The 17,708-nt window shown below is 41.4% G+C and overlaps 1 protein-coding gene across 1 annotated transcript; it reads right to left on the bottom strand.

Annotated features, from left to right (window-relative positions):
- Positions 1–9,975: 9,975 nt before the first annotated feature.
- LOC145800873 (uncharacterized) lies at positions 9,976–10,413 on the bottom strand. Its single transcript, XM_082890625.1, has one exon. It carries the CDS (start codon positions 10,411–10,413, stop codon positions 9,976–9,978), a length of 438 nt encoding a protein of 145 aa, XP_082746751.1.
- Positions 10,414–17,708: the final 7,295 nt, after the last annotated feature.

Here is a 17,708-nt window from a genome sequence, read left to right as displayed (position 1 = left end):
AATGACCAAACTATTCCCATTCAATTTAAAATATTTATAACTTCACTCATATAGCACATTTTGACTCATGAGAAGTAAAATTATAATTTCACCAATAACTAAAAACCAACTTTCCAAATAAAAAAAAAAGTAAAAAAAAAAAAGAGACAACTTTTATCTTTTCCTACAAACCTAAAAAAGTGTCTAAAAACCAAGTTCCAAAACACCCCAAAGTCATAGAGTCTAACCAACCTTTGCACTGCACAGCTTGTTGCTATTCATAATTTTTATTTATCTTCTCCCAGCAAAGCTCCGTTTGGGAAGATAGTTTTGAAATTTTTTTTAGCTAAAATAGTCACAAAAAATAAAATAGCCTTTTTAACCCAATAGATAAAACATCATATCTAACCCATAATCATTACATTCTTTCTCTCACAAAAAAGATAAAAAAAGCCAAAAAAAGCCTAAATCCTTTTCCAAACCAAGTTTTTTAACCCCAAACTAAAATAACAAAAAAACTAAAAAACTAACCTACTTCCCAAACCACACATAGTCTGAGGATCTTCTCTAACTTACAATCTAATTGGTTGGGCTTCCAAATTTATTAGCTAGGCCCTTATCTTTGTCTAGCCCACTATATTTTTTTTTTTTTTAGCCTTAGGCCTCGTTTGGCATATTATAATTTTAACTTAAAAATTAAAAAATTATTAAAAAAATCAAAAAACCTACAACTTATATCAAAAAGTCAAAAAGTCAAAAATTCTCTTTTATCTCTAGTTTTTGTACATCTTTTCGTAAAAAATCAAAAAGTCGTTTCAAACATACTAATTTTTTTACCTCATATTTTAGTTAAAAAATCTAAAAATTATTAAAATAATATGTTCGCAAACGAGACCTAATTTTACTGTATTTTTTCTTATTATGCATACAAATGTATTTAACAAAAATAATTGGAATGAAGGTAAGGTAGAACGGGTAAGGGGATGAAAAATCATGAAGAACTGTTAGGTGGTATTAAATAAAAAAACAAAATAATAAATAATGGTTGCACCAAGGAAATGACAAAAACATTTAATGTAATATCAAGGTTTTTGTTTGGAGGATAGAATCAGAAATAATAAGGGACAAACAATATTGTGTCATATATATATATATATATATTACTACTGTCAAATTATTGAATATGATTATATATCAAAGTCTATAAAAAGATAATGAGATTTGAAAGATTATTTGTAACCCTTCGATTGTGGAGTGAAAATAATTTGTTTGGGAATTATTCTGGCCTTAAGTTTTTTAAGATTTAGGCCCAGACCCAAATTAATGGATTTTGATTTGTCAACGGATTGACCCATTTACATTTCTAAACTCCATATCTTACCTATGAGTTTATGGACTTTAAAACGGGCTTCCATCGGTTTTAATTAAGATTTTAATTAGGGCTTTTTTTTAAAATTTAACATTTATTAGAAAAAAGAAGAATTATAATACAAAATTTTAAAGTCTATAGAAACAATGAGAATTGCATATTGAACCATAAAAATAAATAAATAAATAATAAAATTTATTTTATCAGAGTACGAAATTACATCTATTTTTATTATCTTATTAAACTGTATATGTATTTAATCTTGTGAAAATAGTTACTAATTTTATAGTTGGCATGCTACTAGTACTCACTCGGCTTTTCAGTCTCAATCTCGTGTTTTACTAAAAATGCATACATATAAAAAAATAATAATAATAAAAAAGTGATAGAAAAAATAGTATCAAAAAATAATAATAATAAAAAAGTGATAGAAAATAAAAGGGGGATGCACCAATAAATCCCAAATTAATAACTTATACACTGTTTAGTCCTAAAAGTTTTCTTATAGACTGAAAGGTCCCATTACAATGTTTCAAACATCAGATTAATGTTTCAAACATTAGATTTCGAACATCAGATTAATGTTTCGAACATTAGATTTCGAACATCAGATTAATGTTTTGAACATTAGATTGATGTGCAAATGGGACTTAATGGAGCATAAGAAAACTTTTAGGACTAAATGGTTCAACTTTTCAGAAACTAGGACTTATGGGTAAATTTTCCAAAATAGTATCTATTATTTAGTGTATATATGGGCTTTGGGACGGGCCTATGTGCCAAGTTTTCAGTCGGGTTTCGAAAATGCCATCAATTAGGGCTTATGGCCCAACCCACTGGCCATACTCCTCAACCCAAAATTTAATCCTCAAGTATTTACTTTTGTTTTTTTTTTTTTTTTGGAATATATATTTACTTGTTTGGTTTCAACTGATTTAGGTGGAGAAATTTTATTTTTTAAAGAAAATTCACCATTTTGGCAAGGGTTAAAAAAGTCACTTTCTGATTTTTTTTAATGATTTTTTTTCGTTTTCAGTTCTTCATCCAGTTTAGAAAGATTTAAAAAGTTTAAAGTTAATTCAAAAAAAATTCTGAACGCCACTTGAATTTCCCAATAACAAAAAATAATTTTTTTAGCATTTAGTAATCAATTTTTTTATGGTAATGACTATGTTTGGGATATTAGTTTGGGCTAAAAAAAGTCATATATGATAAAATTGACAATTTTAGCGAAATAGGACAATAAGGCCATTTGGAAAGCCCACAAAAAGCTAGTTTTTAGCTTTAACTCATTTTATGTCACTTCACCTCTCACATTTTTTATACACAAAAGGATCAAAAAAAAATTAAAAAGTCAAAAAATCAACTTTTAACTACTTTCTCAAATCACCTCAAAATATCACATCCAATTTATAAAACAGGGGATGTTTGGGAAGAAAAAAAATAGCCTAATTTAGGCTAAAATTCACAAAAAGACAAAATAGGCTAAAATAGCTAATATGACAAAATATCACATCAAACCCATAATCATTTTACTTTTTTTCTCACAAACATCACTTCCAACCATAAAAAAATCCAATCATCTTTCCAAATACAAAAAAATTTAGCTTACTAAAATAGCTAAAAACTAAAATAGCAACTTCCCAAATGAAGCCAAAGTTTAAAAAAAGCCAAAAAATCTATCTTAAACAAAACTTTTTAATCCTAGAGTAAAATAACTAAAACATCAAAAAACCAACAAAATTAACCCAGATCTTAAACTTGAAATTGCAAAATATTTTGCCAAATCAATCATAAATCTATGACAAAATGCCACCAATAACAGAGTACAAATCCTTGGCTACACTTCCCTACGGCCCTCTCTGCTACCCTCGCCAAAACGACGTCGTTTTAGCAAAAATGACGTCATTTTGTTTAGTGTTTTTTTTTTTTTTTTTTTTTTTCCAAAAATTGAGTTTCCCTGCCTTTTCTTTTCACTTTCATCTTCATCTCTGTTTAGCCCTAATAGAGACGAGAGGCGCAGCTGGACAAAGAGAAAGAGAGAGAAAGGCGAAAAGATGATTGGCGAAGACAGAGAGACGATCTGCAAAGACAGAGACAGAAACGAACTGAGAGGCGACGAACTGGATGAGAGAGAGAGAGAGAGAGAAAGAGAGAAGGGACGAACGGAAAGGTGACGGAGGCAAGGCAAGGCAAGGCGAGGTGAGTGGACGGTGACCAAGGCAAGGCGAGACGAGGGAACGGAGAAAAGGGTTTTCTGTGAAGGCACTGATTCTTTAAATGAGACTACTAAGTACCCAAGATTTGTCCACCATTGACTACCCACTATTAGTGTTCTATGGAGTTATAGAGTTATACTTAGCATATCTTTGTTGTAACTGAATTTAGTGAGGAAGTTATTGTGAGTTGGGTATTCAAACTAATCTAGCACTTGTACAAATATCTGTTTTAGAAAACTTGTTCTGTTTTTTTTTTTTTTTCACCTAGAGTTTGTTTAATTTTTATTTGTAATTGTGGAGAAGTGGTTTGGAAATACTCGTTGGATCTAGTAGGACGCTCGTGATCCTCAGCTAGTCACCTGAAAAAGAATGAACACTCCGGTCGGAGATGCTGGAATTAGCACTCCGACGGACCAGTCAGTGTACACTCTCTTGGTTGCTTATATCTTAAGTTAATCTCACTAGTTCTCATATACCTTTCTTTGGCCGATGATCCTCTATTTATATTTTTCTTTTGGGCCTCAGGATTGGGCCCACCCTTAGTCCATTGTAAGTTTATGTATTCGGCCTCAGTTTGTCTTGCTCCTCGGCCAATTAATATATTCGGCTTTGGCTTTATCCAAGATGAAGTCGAGTACAAATCCCGTCCGTGACTGTCCTCATACCTTTATTCGGCTTTATTACCCCGATAATATCCAGCTCCCACAATTGCCCCCAAGCATCCTATTAACGCCAGTTAGTCGGCATGTTTGGTTTTGAACTTGAAAAGTCAAGGAAGGAAAGGCGGTTAACCTCATTCCAATGCATGTCAAAACACGCTTTTCAGGCATCATTACATCTTCCCGCCTCTTCGTACGCTTCCTTCATTTAATGCAATTTGAAACTATGTTATCCCTTTAAGTGTAAATTTTTTGAATACTCTAAGCTTCTGGTTTGCCTCTCGATATACTTCCATTCCGCGACCTCTGCAACTTCCTCCTGTTTCTCGCTATCTCTTCTGCATTTTGTAAGTTCTCTTCTCCTTCATTTCGAATCCCATTTCCATGTTTATTTTTGATTTCGCATAATCCTTAGATTGGTTAGGATGGCAAAACACTTGAAAGAACTCCTTTCGCCGGAACGAATTTTTGGTTTCCGACGCCATTATTCCATCCTTGACGACGTCCATCTGTCACTCGTGGCAGACAGCACCACTGATATGTAGAGGACTGATGAAAGTGAAATCATCTTTCCTCTCTTATCAATTGCTGAGGGTGGAGTCTGTTTTCCCCTTCACCCATTTTTAAGGGCCATCCTTCGATACTGAGGTCTAATCCATTCCCAGCACAATGTAAATTTCTTCCGAATCATAATGGGGATTATAGAATTGAACCGACGCTTTAGGATTAATCTTGGTATACCTGCAATTCGGCATTGTTATGCCTTAGCCAAATCTATTGGCCGGCTGGGACGCTATTTTCTCAGGGCCAAGGATACCGATCATCACTTAGTGACCATGTTTGCTAGCTCTAGCAAGCGTGTTAACGATGTCATGGTCGTTGTCCGAGACAAATAGGAATTCGGCGAGGGTGAGGATCGCCTAGATCCCGTGCCAAGGCGAAAAGGCGAACCAGGTGGCCGTATAACTCTTTTTTTTTATTGTTACATATTTATTCGGCTTTCCTTCTATATATTGAACGTTTTTTTTATGCAGAAAACAATTTGAAGAAAGTTTTGGTTTCAGCCGACGACGCCGTACTTGCGAAAATTAAAACCGCGCTATAATTCTTTGGCAGTTCGAATCTTCAGAAGCAAGGCAAGGCAGCGCACATACTTTTAAGATACGAACCGACCTACTCCACATTTTCGGCTAAGGATAACATTTCGATTCCGAGGGGTGAGCAGCAGCTTACGGCGCTTATTTTTCCGAATTTCAAGAATTTGAGGCAAATCGGTCTTGAAGCTTAAGATTCGGAGCCAGCGGCTGAGCAAGTAGCCAAATTTCCTAAGCAGTCGAATCAATCCTCGGACAATTCCGAAAGACTAGAGTTTGACACGGTAATGAATTCAACTTTCGAGGAAGCCAGCCTCAACCCTCCAACTTCGAGCCGACCAGACGTCTCCTCCGAAGATATTTTTACCAACTTAGGGGACCTACCCGGCTCATATCCTGATACATGGCTGGTGAGTCGTTTAACCAGTTGGCCAGGAAAAAAAATGCTGAGAGGATGGCTGCATGCAAGAAAGCCGAAGCTGAACGATCTCAGCCTCCACCCCCTCCACCTGAAGTTAGGACTGAGTCTACACCACCTGCTCCTGTTGAGGAGATGGCTCAAGCTGATACGGCCAAAACTGAACTTCTTGTCGGTCAACTAGAGTGCCAAGTGTCGGAGCAACGAGGGGAAAAACGCCCAGTTGAGACCGAAGATTATTCAGAAAACCTGGTTGATAAATGGCCACGCATAGAAGAATCAAACCTGGTTGTGCCATTTACAATACAACCCAGGGTAAGGAACATGCCGATTGCTTCTGATGCATCGGCCGAGAAAGATGCTGCGGTGGCCTTGAGCTTAGCCTCCTCAGTTTTATTACCGGTTGATAAGGCGACCTTTCGGGCAGAGCCTAATCTGTTGTCCATAGCACTAGCCGCTCAATCGGCAATATTAGTATGTGTCTTAATCCTTGGTTCTGCATCAAAAACTAAAGAATTTTGTATATCACCTATCTTATTGGTTCATTGGTTTGTAGGCGGCGAAGAGGATAGCAGAGATTGGTCGTCGCCAACATGACGCAATCGAGCAGATCAGTCGTCTGACAGGCGAAGTGGAAGTTGAAAAGAACAATGTAGCATAGGCCTCTCGCCGAGCGGCAGAAGAAAAAGCGAGGGTCGATGCCGAAGCTGACAAGGCCAAGAACTTTGATCAATTGAGATTGGTCGCTGAAGAAAGAATGAACGCTAGCGAAAATGCGCTCAACTTAGCCAACGAGAAGATATCCAAGCTGGAGGCCGACTTGGAAGATTTGAAGAAGGTGAAGAAAGAAGCTGAATCTGAGACATCCAAGGCCTTCCAAGCTGGCAAGGACGCAGCCTTAGAGAGCTATGTCGAAGAAGTGCCTAAATTCGAAAATAGGGGCTTCAAACATGGCTGGCTCAAAACCTTAGCTGCTGCTAACGTGATATCGGAACAACCGATTCCGTACGAGCAGGTAGATGTTGAGCCACTAGAGTCTAACCCTGAAAACTAGCCTACGCCCAGTGATTTTCGTTTCGTTTTGTTTTGGTATCCAAATGTATGTAGGTTTTGTTAGATTTTGATTGTATTTTGGTTAGAAGTTTTAGGGTAACTTTCATGTGTAAATTGACTTCTGTTTGTACTCAATTTATGAATGAAAATTGCCTTTGCTTTTCAGTTTATTAAATTGCCTTTGCTTTTCAGCTTATTAAATGTGTGTGTTAACAGCCAAGTAAAATGTAAAATCATGAAATAAGTTTTAACGAAACTATTAAATTAATTCGGCGATAAATTAACTGCTTAGCTTCCAGCCTATCTTTTTGGCAGAAAGGATTGATGTTGGGTCGAATATATTAATTAATCTGCTCTTGCTCCAGCGGATTGGTGAATGTAGCCCATGATTATCAACCATTTGTGGATTGGCAGGGACAGCCTATCTTTTCAGCACAAAGGATTGATGTTAGGTCGAATAGATTAGTTAATCTGCCCGTGCCCCCAACGGATTAGTGAATGTGGCCAACGATAATCTGCCATTCGTGGATTGGCTGGGGCAACCTATCTTTTCGGCACAAAGGATTGATGTTAGGCCGAATAGATTAGTTTATCTGCCCTGGCCCCAGCGGATTAGTGAACGTGGCCCATGATTATCGGCCATTCATGGATTGGTTGGGGCAGACTATCTTTTTGGCACAAAGGATTGATGTTAGGCCGAATAGATTAGTTAATCTGCCCTCGCTCCAGCGGATTAGTGAATGTGACCAACAATAATCGGCCATTCATGGATTGGTTGGGGCAACCTATCTTTTCGGCACAAAGGATTGATGTTAGGCCGAATAGATTAGTTAATTTGCCCTTGCCCCAGCAGATTAGTGAATGTGGCTAACGATAATCGGTCATTCATAGATTGGCTGAGGCAGCCTATCTTTTCGGCACAAAGGATTGATGTTAGGCTGAATAGATTAGTTAATTTGCCCTTGCCCTAGCGGATTAGTGAATGTGGCCACCGATTATCAGCCATTTATGAATTAGTTGGGGCAGCATTGAAGAGATCACTTTGGAGGTGGTGCACCCGCAGGTAATAAAATGGTGGTTGGTTTGTGCGCATAGGTCCTATTAGTGTGTTCAAACTCAACTCAGACCAGTTTGTTGAAGAAGGTTAGATAAGTGTGAATGCCAAGTAGACTATTCTTCAACAGCAGATGAGAAGGTAAGACATTGGTTGAGCTAGACACAGCGATGAATCGAGGTAGGGAACCGTCACGAACGGGAAGTAGGACACTTGGGGAGCGGGAGATGCGTCACTCTCTACATCGTCGAAGTAGGTCACCTAGGAGGGAGAAGCGACAGCGGGGGAGCTCTCCTCATCCGCGAAGTGAGGCTAGTGGGCCACCACACCCGTTGAGCTTTTCAGTCTTTATCGGGAACAAACCGATGATGGAAGTAGATTTTATCATCCGAGATCCAAACGTGGCAGTCGAATTTGCACGACAGATTTTTCCTCCAAAAGTCCAGCAGTCGATGACTGGTCGACCAGATTTTGAAGTGTTTCGAGAGGGCGTTCACGGAGCGGTGAAAGAACTATGCACCCTCTATGAGATCAACATGCGCCTTCACGTCGCGTGGCAGGAGATCGAACAGAAAGATGAACACATTCGTAATTTAGAAGCTCGCGCAGAGAAAGTCGAGCAGGAGTTAAGAAAAATCAAAACCGCCGAGACTTAGTTAGCCAGCCGAGCTAACCCGATTGTGGAGGAAAGGGTGACCCAACGGCTCATAAGTCACGCGATTGCGGATCGTGATATGGCAAACATGTTTGCAATAGAGGCTGCAAAGACCAGTGCTTATGAACAAGGCTTCCATGAGGGCCGAAAAGTTGGGATAGCGAAGACGAAAGAAAATCTTGCCGATGAGGTTTGTCAATGCGAGAATCGTGGATTCAAGCATGGATAGGTCAAGGCTCTCCATATCGCAGAGGCTCTCCGGGTAGCAGGTGTTAACACGGCGTCCCCGTTATATCAGGGTCATCATTTTACCTTCGCGGCTTTCCAAGTCGAGTAGAGCGACGATGAGGGCGATGCCGAACAAAACTGAATGTATTGTACCGCTTTAAAATAAATTGGAAGCGAACAATGTACTCTCGATTAAATTAATGAAACGTATTATTTTAAATGTTTGCATGTTATTTCAGTCTATGTTTATAGATTCAGCAATAATCATCTCTCATTGTATATCAATTGTGTTTAAGTGTGTTAATCACAATATCCATGAAGAGGACTCCGAATTCGGATGCCCTTTCGCGCCAACCGCGCTTTCCACGAAGGACGCTCCGAATCCGGGGGCTCAATTGGCCAAAATGTGTCAGGCACGGATGGGGCTTCAAATTCGGAGGCTTCTTGACCAATCGTGATATCTACGCACGGCACTCCAAATCCGGAGGCATATTCAGCCCAAACGTGGCATGCACAGATAGGGCTCTGAATTCGGAGGCTTCTTATCTTGGCCAATCGTGATATCCACGAAGGGCGCTCCGAATTCGGAGGCTTATTTGGCCCAAACATGGCATGCACGGATGGGGCCCCGAATTCAGAGGCTTCTTATCTTGGCCAATTGTGAAATCCATGAAGGGCACTCCGAATCCAGAGGCTCATTCGACCCAAACGTGTCATGCACGGATGGGGCTCCGAATTCGGAGGCTTCTTGGCCAATTGTGATATCCACGAAGGGCGCTCCGAATCTGGAAGCTTAGTCGGCCCAAACGTGTCATGTACGGATGGGGCTCCGAATTCGGAGGCTTCTTATCTTGGCCAATCGTGATATCCACGAAGGGCTTTCCGAATCCAGAGGCTCATTCGGCCCAAACATGTCATGCACAAATGGGGCTCCAAATTCGGAGGCTTCTTATCTTGGCAATCGTGATATCCACGAAGGGCGCTCCGAATTCGGAGACTCATTCGGCCCAAACGTGTCATACACTGATGGGGCTCCGAATTCGGAGGTTTCTTATCTTGGCCAATCGTGACATCCACGAAGGGTGCTCCGAATCCGGAGGCTTAGTCGGCCCAAACGTGTCATGTACGGATGGGGCTCCGAATTCGGAGGCTTTTATTTTAATGAACCAAATTTCATATAATAAGGAAATAAGAAACCTTGCATTGTAAAAGTGAAATTTGTACATGGTAAACATTCAAAATAAGTATCATGCCCCACAAGTCGGGTTAATGATAGAATTTACGCAAATGCATGGAATTCCAAGGACGTGGCAGACTTCTCCCAGACATGTCTTTGAGCCGATATGCCCAGTGCCGGCGATCGACTCAATCGGATAGGGGTCGTCCCAGTTGGGACCTAGCTTTCCATAGGCAAGGCTCCTAGTAGTAGGCAGAACTTTTTTCAGGACCAATTCTCCGGGAACATAACATCGCAGTTGCACACGCTGATTATACGATTTAGCGAGCTGCTGCTGATACCGCGCCATAGACACAAGGGCTCGGTCTCGGCGTTCTTCAATCAGAGTTAGGTCCAGAGCTAACATCATGTCATTACGGCCCAAGTCGAAGACCTTTGTTTTCAAAGTGGGTAAGCCAATCTCCAGGGGGATAATTGCCTGAGTTCCAAAATAAAGGGCGAATGGCATTTCCCCGGTGAACCGCCTTGGTGTAGTGTGATGAACACACAACACACTGGGAAGCTCTTCAACCTATCTGCCTTTAACTTTCTCCAACCGTTTCTCGATGTTGTCCAAAATGGCTTTGTTGGAGGCTTCAACTTGGCCATTGCTCTATGGGTAAGCCGGGGTGGGGAAATAGGGCCGAATACCATACGTGCTGCACAACTCTCGGTAGACGCCGCAATCAAACTGGGTGTCGTTGTCTGAAATAAGTGCCCTTGGAATGCCGAATCGTGTTATGATATTTCTCCATACAAAACGCTTAACATCAGTATCTCGAATGTGCGTTAGTGCCTTCGCTTCGACCCATTTTATGAAGTAATCTGTCGCGATAATCAAAAATCGCTTGTTGCTCGGGGCACGAGGTAATGGTCCGATGATGTCAAGTCCCCATTGGGCGAACGACCAAGGACTGGTGATAGAGCTTAACTCTTCAGCAGGCAAATGGGTTAAAGGGGAAAACTTTTGGCACTGTTCACATTTCTTGACGTAACACTCAGCATCAGCTCTCATTGTTGGCCAATAATACCTCTGTATCATGGCTCGATGAGCTAAGGAGCGCACGCCAGAATGGGCACTACAATTACCTTCATGTATTTCAGTCAGGAGTTCCTCGACTTTATCTGGATGAACGCATTCTAGGTATGTACCAGAAAGGGATTTTTTGTAGAGCTTTCCTTGCGGATCTAAGTAATATCGCAGGGGTTTGTTTCGCAGTTTGTGTGCGTTTTTCTTATCTGCCGGGAGCTGTTCAGAAGATAGAAATGCAGTGATAGAGTCCATCCAACTTGGACCTGATTTTATGATATTGATCTGACTTGACTCTAAGGGAGCAATGCTCGGCTCAGGGATGAATCCTACTTCAATTGTCCGTTTAATTTCTGAGTTGATGGTGGAGGCTAGGCAAGCCAGGGCGTCAGCGTGTATGTTCTGATCCCAGGTTATTTGATTTAGTTCATGATGGTCGAATTTTGCCAGCAAAGAATTCGCCGTTTTCATATAAGCTACCGTATGGTCATTTTTGGCTGCGTATTCCCCTTTCAATTGGTTGATGACTAACTTTGAGTCGCAGAAGATAAGCAGTCACTGAGCGCCAAGGAGATGTGCATTCCGTAAGCCGGTTAATAATGCTTCGTATTCGGCCTCATTGTTCGATGCTTCAAAGCCTAGTTTGACAGCCTGCTCGATTATTGCCCCGTCGGGAGCCATGATCATTACGCCTGCCCCACTGCTACATTGGTTGGACGATCCGTCACAATACAACTGCCAAATGTCCCTAACATAAATTCTCCAGTTCGGCTTAGATTGAATTTAATCAGACTTAAAGTCGGCGAGGCCTCCAGTGAATTCGGCCACAAAGTCGGCGAGCACTTGCCCCTTAATTGAGGTCCTAGGCAGAAATTGAATATCATACTGTTCGAGTTCGAGAGCCCACTTTAAAACGTGCCCTGATGCTTCTGCACTACGAAGTACTGACCGGAGGGGGTAGTCCATTAGTACCCCAATGCTATGCCCCTAGAAGTAATACATCAGTTTTCTTGCTGCCATGATAAGAGCCAGGACGAGTTTTTCTAACGGATGGTAGCGTGTTTCGGCGTCAACCATTGCTTTGCTCACATAATAAACTGGCCACTGCTCCCCAAGTTCTTTCACTAACAGTACGATGCTAACGGCCCGATCGGAAATAACCAGATATAAAATGAGCGGATCACCTGCCGAAGGTGTTGTCAAGAGTGGAACTAATCAGAGGTAAGTCTTCAAACCGTTCAAAGCGACTTCGCACTCAAAGGTCCATTTAAAATGAGCGGATATAAAATGAGCGGATCACCTGTCGAAGGTGTTGTCAAGAGTGGAACTAATCAGAGGTAAGTCTTCAAACCGTTCAAAGCGGCTTCGCACTCAGAGGTCCATTTAAAAGCTTTACCCTGCCGAAGGGTATGAAAGAATTGTCGGCAGCGATCTGTGGAACGATTGATGAACCTGTTGAGTGCGACAGCCATCCCCATCAGCTTTTGAACCTCCTTGACCGACTGAGGAGAGTCAAGTTCTAAAATTGCTGTGATTTGTCTCAAGTTGGCTTCGATTCTGCAGTGGTTGACAATGTAGCCAAGGAATTTGCTGGACCCGATCCCAAATGCACATTTGGAAGCGTTCAGCTTCATTTTGTACTTGCGTAGAATGCCGAATGTCTCTTCCAGATCGGCTAGATGAGTCTGCTCTTCTTTAGACTTGACCACCATATCATCAATGTACACTTCCATAGTGCGCCCGAGTTGCTCCTTGAACATGGCAGTGACTAGTCTTTGGTAAGTTGCCCCCGTATTCTTCAGCTCGAAAGGTATAACCTTATAGCAATAGGTTCCTCTTGGGATGAGGAATGCAGTTTTGTCTTGGTCCTTCAGATGCATGACAATTTGATGGTAGCCTCTGTAGGCATCCATGAAGCTCATATGTTGATGATGTGCCGTGGCATCCACGAGTTGGTCTATTCTAGAGAGGGGAAAGCAATCCTTGGGGCAAGCTTTGTTTAAGTCCGTGAAATCCACAAAAACACGCCAAGTCCCATTTTTCTTCTTTACAACCACAGTATTCGACAGCTATATAGGATAGGTCACTTCCCGGATTGCCCTGGCATCAAGCAACCGGTCAACTTCTTCAACAATGGCAACAGTGTGTTCTGCGGTTGACCGCCAACTATTCTGAATAGTTGGCTTACATTTGGGGTCAACATCTAAACGGTGCTGAGAGACAGATGGATCCACCCCTGGCATCTCATATGGTGACCACGCAAATACATCAAGGTTGCCGAGTAAGAAGGAAATTAGCTGCTGCCTGCTGACTTTATTTAGGGAAGCGCCGACCATGAAGAACCTGTTAGGATTCCCGTCAATTTCAACTGGATCCAGGGCTTCGGTTACCTTTTCACTTGGGAGCCACCCAACATCGTCGAGGCTCTCTCGTTCCGGCACCTCGATAGAATTCACTTCCAGCTCTCTTGGTGTCTTTGCGGCAAGAAGATAACATGCTTGTGCCGAGTTCTGGGATCCACGAATTTGTTCAATGCCGTGTTTAGTCGGGAAGCGAAGTAGTTGGTGATAAGTGCTTGGCACGGCCTGCATTGTATGCGGCCAAGTTCGTCCCATGCCTTGTACGCTTGCTATCCACTTGAAGTTGTTCATTAGCTCGGTGGGAACATTGGTCATTTGATCAGCACGAATCTTGTCTTTTGTCTCGTTTAGCCCAATTCCGTGGTTCATGGCTCCGTGATGGTACAGAACTTATCGGCTGAATGATGTTAGATGGGGCTGTCTTGTTGGCCTTGTGCCCGACTTTGACCCGCAGGGCGTCATCTACTACTTTGCAGTATTCCTCGACTTTTTTCATTAACGACCAGACTATTTTGGGGGGCCTTCTGGTCAAGGAACTGCAGAGGGTAGTATCAGGATGCAACCCCATTTTAAAGGTGGTGACGGCCATGGAGTCATTACAGGCATCATCTACGAGATTAAAGCATTCCCAATAGCGCGCCGAATACGCACATAAGATTTCCCCTTGTTGGATTTGCATTTCCCAGTGAGAATCGACATGCTTCGGCTGGACCTCGTTGGTGATGAATCTTGCCCTGAAGGATTTTTGGAGTTGATGGAAGCTCTTAATCGATACCGGCTCCAGTTTATAATACCATCTGACGGCCAATGGTCCTAAATTGCTCGGAAATATTAGGCACATGAGAGCCTCGTCGTTTGCATGCAGCGTCATGACTTGCTTATAATGACGGATGTGATCAGCGGGGCATGATTTTCCATCATACAAGGTGAATGATGGCGCTTTGAACTTTTTGGGTAGCACTGCCCTTCCAATCCATCGCACAAAGGGGTCATGTTGATCCTCTTCGCCTAAATCATTTCTTCTTCGCTTATTCCGTGCACGTGGACTTCCTTCAGAAGAGCTGGAGATTTCGACTCGTCCCTTCTTTGTAGATTCTAGGGAAGATGAATCGGAATCACTGCCACTATCATGTCTCTGACTTCGAGGTCATCGACCATCCTTTCTCAAAGGTCGTCCCGGGTCATGGCGTGCGGCTTGTTGGAATTTTGCCACCTCCAAGGCCAAATCCTGTCGAAGGCGCTCGTTCTCAACCATCATGTTTTCCAACCTCTGTTCGTTTTGCTTCCCTTGATCCATAATCGCTTGCATTGTCTCATGTGTTGATGTCGAGAGTGAGTCGAAGTTCAAGGCCCTTCTTGCGGTAATATTCTCTGGCCCAAGCATGTTGCTTAGAGTGGTTTCATCTTGTGGCGTAAGATCGTCAGCGACTACCGGAGGATCTTCCGTTATGCCTGCCATGGATGTGCTGGAGTATTCCCACAGACGGCGCCAATTGTAGAGAAGTGGTTTGGAAATACTCGTTGGATCCAGTAGGACGCTCATGATCCTCAGCTAGTCACCTGAAAAAGAATGAACACTCCGGTTGGAGGTGCCGGAATTAGCACTTCGATGGACCAATCAATGTATACTCTCTTGGTTGCTTATATCTTAAGTTAATCTCACTAGTTCTCACATACCTTTCTTTGGCTGATGATCCTTTATTTATATTTTTCTTTTGGGCCTCAGGATCGGGCCCACCCTTAGTCCATTGCAAGTTTATATAGCGACCCCGGTCTTTTCCCATTTGATTATTGTATCCGGACTTAGGTTCCGTAGATTCTGTCATTGTATAATTGTTGTTGTTGTTGTTCCTTATTTTCTCATTTGGAATTATAGGATGTGTTGGGCAGGTTTGTTTCAGGTTGGTTGGGTTTAGAAACCAAGTGTTGCTGTCCAGAATTTTGGATCTTCGCTCGAGCGAGGAGTTTGTCGCTCGAGCGATATGTTGTTTTTGGTTCTTCGCTCGAGCCGGGGTTTGGTAGCTCGAGCGAGAGTTTGCGTCTGGTTTGGACCTGTAGCTTTGCATTCTTGGCTCAAGCGAGCTTTTCTTCGCTCGAGCGAGTTAGTTCGTTCTTCGCTCGAGCGATAGTTCCTTCGCTCGAGCGTGAGTCTGGTTACAGACCTGAGGGTTTGAGTTCTTCGCTCGATCGAGTTTTCTTTCGCTCGAGCGAGCTTTTGGGTTGTTGGCTCGAGCAAGGCTTCCTTGGCTCGAGCGTAGCTTCTCTGTGTCTGGCCGCTCGAGCGACCATGTCTTCGCTCGAGCGAGCCTGTCCAGTTTATATACGCAGCAGCGGTTTTGATCAGTCTTTTTCATCTTCTTTTTTATTCCAAACCCTAGGTCCGACTTCTCTCTCTCCCTACTCACCTTCTTTCTTAGGTTTGATCTATTTAGAGTGGGTTTCTACCCTAGTTGCTTTATTAAAAAGATAGAGGGAGTCGAGGGCTTTCATTTAATCTGAACATTTGCCGATTTGGAGCACATTGGTATTTGGGCACTCATCTCTGTCTTCACCTTTTAGGTTGTTTTCTTCGAGGTAGGGATTTCCTACTCCATATTATAGGTTTTGTCCTAAGTTTTGGTATTTTGATATGTTGGGGGTTGTTTGGTAATTTTGGGAAAAACTCTAATTGTTGTAATAAATTAATTTGTATAATTAATTTACGAAAAATTGGGGAATTTAGTTGAGTTCATGAAATTGAGGAATTTATTAATTAAATGGTGTAGTTGATTTGTTTAATCACTCACCTATGAAAATATTGGAATTATATTAGTTGATTCATTTATTTCCTGTTTAGAAATAACTGTTTTGGGCTATCGGTGGAGGATAGTCGTGATTGTTGTAGACATTGCATGTGGATTAGGAAAAACTGAAACTAATCACATTGGTTAAGTCGTTGATTTTGACTGTTGAATTAATACAGAAAATACGTGTATTGATTGAGCATTGCATTTGCATACATTGTTTTGTGTGGGAGGAGATAGGGGATGTACTCCACGGTTTAGGGGAAGATAGGGGATGGACCTCTAAACCGGATTTTGGTTGGGAGGAGATAGGGGATGGACTCCATTAGCATCACTTTTATGTGTGCTTATTTATATAGAAGTGTTTTTATTGATACAGCACTAAAATGTGTATCAATCTGGAAGTATGAAGTGTTTTGATTTGAGCTTAAGTCTCATTTGTTTGTTGATATTGGAAGAATGTGAATATGATATATATAATTCACTGTTGTAAGTTTGGCCAGGTTCTGAGCCATGTTGATAAAGTTGGAAAGTAAAACGTGTCTTAGACAATAGTGTCATGAGACTGTAAAATGAAGTAATTGATTATCTTGGTTAACCATCTGTTGAATGCTATTGCTTTATTCATTGCTTATATGTGGTTTAGTATATTTCTACTGGGCTGTGGCTCACCCTTTATGGGAACATCATTTTCAGGTTCAGGTGATAAACTACCTCCAAGGACTTAGCTTGGGAGGGTTTGGCTTCTGGATTTGAAGAAGACTATCTTTAGTTAATTATCTTTATTTATTAGTACATGTAAACATTCAAGCCTAGGGCTTTTCTTGTATTGAGTTAGAACTCATATTTTTGCATCCAAGTGTTGGCTTGGAAGGATGTAAGCCTGTAGGGCATTTTATTCGATGTTACATGTAATGCGTTTATTTAGTAATACTCTGATGAATGTATCAATAAATTGTTTTCTTTAAAGAATGCATGTCAATGATATATATATAATGGGTTATTTTGAGGGCGTGACAGTTTATGTATTCGGCCTCGGTTTGTCTTGTTCCTCGACTGATTAATATATTCGGCTTTGGCTTCATCTACAAATGCCATCTGTGAATGTCCTCATACCTTTATTCGGCTTTATTGCCCCCATAATATCCGGCTCCCACAGTAATACGATATTTTATATTTACAAATTGTCTTATATGTAAATGATATGAAAGATTCATTTCCTTCCTACTTACAAGGATTTTTTATTGAAAAGCTTTTTCCTCCTCTTCTGGGTTCGTCGTCAATGCTTGAAATTCCAAAAATTAGAGCTAAGAGTTGATCTAAGAAGACTTTGTGACATTTGTCTTGAGCTTCATCTCTCTCATCTGCTATTACCAACACACACACACAGAGAGAGAGAGAGAGAGGGTTAATAGTGGAAGCTCAAGAGAAGCAGGGTAGTGCAGCCGACGATCTAGACTCCCAATAGCATAGCAAAACAAAACAAAACAAAAGTGGCACAAGTGCTCACTAATACTTTCGTACTTTTTTATCAAAGCTTTATGATTATGACATCAAACTACTTGTATTATACTTGGGTGTTTGGCAAGAA

This window comes from Camellia sinensis, chromosome 10 (assembly GCF_055761805.1).
Source record: "Camellia sinensis isolate YWXY chromosome 10, ASM5576180v1, whole genome shotgun sequence".
NCBI lineage: Eukaryota > Viridiplantae > Streptophyta > Magnoliopsida > Ericales > Theaceae > Camellia > Camellia sinensis.
Note: the sequence above shows the minus strand (reverse complement) of the source record. Positions and strands in the feature narration are given on the sequence as shown.

Excerpts from the sequence above, each read along its gene's own strand:
- LOC145800873 (XM_082890625.1), bottom strand. The coding sequence starts at position 10,413 with ATGCCATTCGCCCTTTATTTTGGAACTCAGGCAATTATCCCCCTGGAG.